Source organism: Rhea americana, unplaced genomic scaffold, assembly GCF_003343005.1.
Source record: "Rhea americana isolate MKP2758 unplaced genomic scaffold, rheAme1 scaffold_1, whole genome shotgun sequence".
Lineage (NCBI taxonomy): Eukaryota > Metazoa > Chordata > Aves > Rheiformes > Rheidae > Rhea > Rhea americana.
Window position 1 is genome coordinate 14,441,163 of NW_028185038.1, and position 6,000 is coordinate 14,447,162.

Here is a 6,000-nt window from a genome sequence, read left to right on the forward strand (position 1 = left end):
GAAAGAATCTTCCTGGTTTTACCCGAATCCTGCAACATATACATGCGTGTAACTGGGTGGGACTAACCACCAGTCAGGAAAGAAAATTTGAAATATGAATAGATGCAGAAACAGCACTCCCCATGATCCCACCAAAGAAACAAATCTGAACTTGGTGCCTGAATGTAAGGAATTGCTAGAGAGCAAAGTGGGAAGCAACACATGTAAAGTATGTCTGCAGAAATTCCAGATGCATTCGTATTTTAAAAACCTGTTCCCTTTTCTCTCCTTTTAAAATGCTACTGACCAGAGAAAATGTTCAGAGAAGGACAAACATGATTGAAAGTCTCAATCTTATCTCTGTCTGAGGAAAGATTAAACAAGAAAAGACTCTTTGGTCTGCAAAAAAAATTACAGGCAGGATACAGTGGAAGGTTTAGATGCCTAAATGACRTGGAGAATAGGAGTAACATTTTTTTCTCCTCCCCATCTATTGCCAGTACAGGGACTAGAGGGAGCAAATCTAGCAGATAACAGACTCAAAGATGAGGAGAAACCTCCAAACTAGAGGAGGTGCTCCATCACACCAGGAAATCACTTCAAGTAGTAATGGGCCAGCGCAACAACCACACAGCCCAACATACAGACGCAAGGCAAAGCCACACCTAAGCGCTGCCCTTCCAGCGCATGGCTTGGTTAGCAGATACAACCAGCATGTCAAACCACACAACTTCTTTGCTGCAGGATGTTGTGAATGCTTKAAGTCTATATGCGCTGAAAGATATAACTGCAAAACCAACCAGTCTAACCTATGGAGGAAGCATTAATCAAGAAAGGGACATCACTTCTGTCATTGGAAGTCCCTGCCCTGCAAATCACTGGAGGCTAGGAGAGTATTACTACACATTTGCCATCTTCCTTCATTCCCTGCTAGACATCCTTATTGCTGGTGCAGTAACTTGGTGTTACATACTTTAGAGGTTAGGGTAATTTAAACAGGCAAAAGAACATAGTGGCAATGGTGGAGTGAACCTCTTTGTGAAACAATGTTCATTTGGAATTGGATTGCTTAATCCCCTATAAAACACCTGGAAGATTTAACAACTCATGTTTGAATGAACAACATGTAATGAGCTTGTGTACAGGCTTATTATGTAAAGGGGATTGTTTCTAGTAAAATAACCGCTTATAGGAAAAAGCAATATTGCATTTTAATCAGAAGAACATAAAGATGCAAACCTACACAGGCTTAGAAGTGGACTAGATGACTTTCTCAGCCACCAACAATAGATGCTGGAGTGTGTTACATTCTAATCTTCCATATTCTATTATCTTCACTTTTTCAGTCACCCCATATATCCTGCTTTTATAAGCCAAACCACGAAAAACTGCCAATATTGTCCTCCACAAAGTGTAAAGAAAACACAGATACAAGAGATGAAAAAATGATTAAGAAAAAACCTCTAAGAGCTGGACATATTTTTCATCCCAGTATTACTCAGTGAAGAATTACATGTTTAGATTGAGAGCAGAAGAGTACAAACTATATTTTGTTGCCCATATTTYTTATATATTGGAATGTACTCACAACTGCTGTTCCTCCTAGTGATTCTCCTTTACAGAACTGCTTGGGACGTTCGTGACCCTCACTAAGATGCCTTTAAATGCAATTTATTACACGATATGTATTTCTGAAGGGGTTAACCTTCCTTCAATGTGTTTTTAGTTACTATGAGATAAACACACTCTCTTTGCTTACATTTTTTTTCCAGATGAGCACATTGTGGCAATTATGAGGGAATTTGTATTCTCTGCTGATGGCCAAAATTCCATTATCTGTATTTCACGGTGGCGATGGACTCCAGTACTATACCCCTTGGCCAAACTTTTGGGGGCCTTTTTTATTGTTCTGTTTTTGAGGGGTGGGTGGAGACAACATTGTTCAGGTCCTCAGAGTAAAGCGCATGGTGGATTTTCTTTCCCTTTTTCAGTAGTAGTGCTGTGCTGCGGGGGACCATGAATCCTCTCACTTCATTCTTGAGTGCTCAGCTGTTGGCACTGAGCCATTGCGGGTGCTCCCCTCATTTCCCCCTAATTTTTAGCACTAATGTTTAACACTGAAGTTGCTTGCCCTATCTTAATTTGCAGGCATTCACAAGAGGAGGGTGTGGGGAGAGGACTACTTGCCCAGCAGAGCTGGTATTACAGACACCAATTAAACAAGCCTGAAATTGCTCCTCCTGGACTAACTAGCCAAGCATTAAAGGCACTCTTCCCTTGAAAAGCCAAACCATTTACAAGCTGTTTTGACAGTGCAGAGTGTGAAAAGGCTACTTAGAGAGAACATTTTAATTGTTACAGGTTGTGTTGGCCCCATTAGAGAGCTCATTTGCTTAGGAAAGGCTGCAAAGGGGCTACTCAACACTTGCAGAAGATGTAGCCCTCCAGGAGACACCACTTGCCCACTCCAGCCAGCCAAGCTGAACTGAGCCAAGCTGAACTGAGCAGCTTAACAGGACTTGTGAAATTCAAGTACGCAGGACACTATAGCAAGAATCCCTGCATTACTGCCTTGAACTTGACCACTAACTCTTCAGCTCAACCACTAACCAGAGCAAAAAATCCTGCTCCTCACTCAACTTTCAACTTGGCTTCACTAAGTCGAGAATAACTTGTTCGTAGCAATATAGTACAGAAAGGTCACATACTTCTTCCAGAAGGGGTGCMAAGGGGTAAAGGTCTTCCCAGACAGGGAACGCAGGTGACTTCTAGTGCTGCATTTGGCCTTGTCGGATGCAAACAGGGGAGAAAAGCTCAACTAGCCAACACTCTCTGTCATGGATAAGGAGCAAAACCAGACTACAGAAATGCAAAAAAAGAGCATGGAAAGTTTTGGATGGGGTTTAAGAGATTTCTGGAGGCACAGCACTTGATCTCTGTACACCTGAGACACTAGGGGGGCTACATCCCCACTCCCATGTCACTTTAGAGCCAAGGAAATAAGATTCCTGTTCTCACCGAGGGCCAGCCGAGTGCTGAGCATCTGTGAATAAAAAAGGCTCCAAAGCATTTTCAAAAGGCCTGAAGGTTTGCCAAGCTTTTCCACCTCCAAAAAGTCCCCCTGACGCTGTACTTATTTATGCTAGTCACGCTATGAAGAGCAAGAAGGGAAAATCAGACAAAAGTGTGTTAACGTCAAAGTGTAAATGTTATGTTGGGAGCTTCTCTGAARGGAAACAATGGGAGGAAAAAAGGTCCATGAGAGTCCCAGGGGATTTACTTTCTAATAACTTTAATATTCAGAACACCGTAAAGAAATCCAGTGACATAAAACATTTCCTTAAGTTTGTTTTTTGTTGTTGTTGCCATTTTATTCTGTGTATGAAACTTTAGAGTTTAGAGCCCATGACGTCCTCTTCCCCTCGCCCAGATGTGAACCCARTAGGTGTTAAGACTGTCCAGAAAGTATTGCTGCTCTTATAGTATGCTTCCTGCAGCCTTTTCCCAGCTAAGCTAAGTCTTGACGGCAAGTGAGTCGCGGGGGGGGGGCACAGGAAAGCAACACTGAGACTTGCCACTGTGGGACACTGCTCTTCAGCTGGTTTCTGCATTTACTGCTTCATTTAATTAGCACCTTCAAGAATCGTACCTAAGAAATCTAAGAGAAACATGCTGCCCAATTCTCGTATTTCCTGTAGATATTAACTACAGGTTCCCTTGGTACATGTATGGGGGAAGACATTAAAAACAGTAAAYTCAGAGGCACCAAACTGTGATGCTGGAACCTGGCCTGAAGAGGAGACAGTAGTTTGTAAGAAAAGGTAGAACTGGCATTACAGCTTAATAATCACAAGCCATATTAGCTGCATATTGACTTCTAATGATTTTTTGGGACTATCACTTACCAGTTAGTCCTGCTTRTTGTCTTTTCACACCTTTTAACCATAGGTATCCTACAGCTGATGTGTACAATGTCCAATGTGCACAGCACTTGCTACTATAAATATATGCAGTATGTTCAGAAGAAAACGTTCAGTAAATTGATTTAGTCACCTCATTGACCTCTACTGTCTGTGCTGCTGTAATCTCCAGAATTAACACTAGCTTCACGGAGTTGGGAAATTTCAGTCATGCTTTGGGGGAGAGGGAGGAAAGCCCGGGAAATATCTCTGCTTAAACCCTATAAATGTCATTTCCYGAAGAAAGCAAGATTTTCTCAGAGGGCGATAGTCCATCGTCCTCCTCCAATAATCCCAGCTCTGGAGGTCCCCTGGGTCATCCCTCAAGCCAGTGAAAACCTCCCATCACCTAACTTGACAAGCAGAGCAATCAGAAGTGTCGGGAAATGATGGAAACTCTACAGATAAATTTGGGGATGGCAGAGGGAGCACGATGAGAGCACTTTGCTCATGTCCCCGTGCTGCTCCGGTGCCTTTGCAACGGGAGCATCCCTGGTGCATCCCTGGCACGKGCCACCCAACCTTCCTCACCTGCCTGCAGCTGAGCCAATACCTGCACAGACGTCTTGGAATTTAAATATCTGTGCGTTATAGCAATTAGCTCAAGAGGAAGAAAAATAATTACTTTTATTTGTAGCATCAGTTCTCAGTGATTTAAAAAAACAAGAAAAAAACCCACTAAACTTGCAGTGCAACCGCTATTCTCACACCGCAGACAAGTGTAAAGTGTCTTAGTCCATATTTCTACACTCAGAAGACAGGGTAGAAAGGTAAAGGTTGTGAAAAGAGGTGAAATCAATGCACTGCAAATTACGAGAAAACTCTGACAGTGTAATTAAGCTATCTAGTTTGGCCTTGGAAGGGTTCAACTTTCTTCCTGCAGCTCAAGACACATTAAGTTCCTTAAAACACTGTAGCAAGAAGGTCAAGTCTACTTCAGCATTATAACAACCCCCTCCCCCAAATGCCAGCACTTTACTACATTTTTTTTAATGACACCCTGAAAATATTACATGCAGCCTCATGTTTTGCAAGAGAGTTGAGGGAAATAAACTTTGCGTTCAACTAATTTCACCGGCTATATTCCCAGATGTTTCAAATGTTTTAGTGAAGTTCCCTGCAAGCCATCAGCAAACTTTTTATGTTTCAGGATTCTCCGAAGGCAAAGCCAGGCAATTAGAGCAGCCTTAAGGTCATTTAACACCGTGGGGTACCAATAGCTGCAGCACTGATCATTCCCCCCTCCTCCCTCCCCCCTCCGATCTATTTATCAGCTAGAATTGCTATTTTTTCATTATTAAAAGAAAAAAAAATGCCAGGGTAAAGTCAATAGCAACTTTTAGATATCCAGCATATGTTTTAGAGAGAAAAATTGTGTAAGCAATGAAGAACAAAACGAAACCAGCACATTTTTTCCTCCTTTTCCTTCCCAGCATATTTTTCCCTCCCTGATCAACTCTCACGCTGCTTTTTGCTACGCCAAAGTTTCCCACATATCCCCCTACAAGGCACGGCGGTGCAAGCAGAGAGTTGATCCTTCCGCAGTTTCAGCTGGTGCAAGCCCTACTATTAACTTTAATTTACAGAGCCCTCTCTTTTGGAAAAAAAATCATCCACACTTTAAAAAAATATACTTCTCTATATAAAAAAATATACTTGTTACAGTGMGGTAAAAATCTCCCTCGGGTCTCTCTAAACATCTGCTTAAAGGTTTTTCCCTATCTTAAAGGGCTCTAATTACCAGCAGCTCCTCTGCTCCTTAAGCCCAGGGCTCACATTTCCATTACAACTCAAGCGCCAGTGAATTTAGGGGTAAACTGAAAAAAAAAGACTGTAGCAAACAGAAGAAAACAAAGGCCTACCTTAAAACTTTCCAGCTTTTCAGAGGATCCAAGTCAGAGATTATGGACACCATTGTATTAATAATAACAACTAAAAATAAGGAGGGGGACGGAGGAGGTGGGAAAAAGCACGGAGCGCAGGGAGCAGCGAGCCMGGGATGGGACGGCTCCTTCCCCGCCCGAGGAGCGCTGGCCCCGGCTTCTCTCCACCCCCACCTCAC

At 42.6% G+C, this 6,000-nt stretch overlaps 1 protein-coding gene across 1 annotated transcript in view; it reads right to left on the bottom strand.

Moving 5' to 3' along the window:
- Positions 1–5,973, bottom strand: part of CELF2 (CUGBP Elav-like family member 2) — a 326,855-nt gene extending 320,882 nt beyond the window's left edge. Inside the window, exon 1 of the mRNA XM_085299437.1 lies at positions 5,801–5,973. Within this exon, the coding sequence (XP_085155563.1) occupies positions 5,801–5,853 (53 nt within the window). The 5' untranslated portion in view covers positions 5,854–5,973. The remainder of the gene's footprint in view (positions 1–5,800) is intronic.
- Positions 5,974–6,000: the final 27 nt, after the last annotated feature.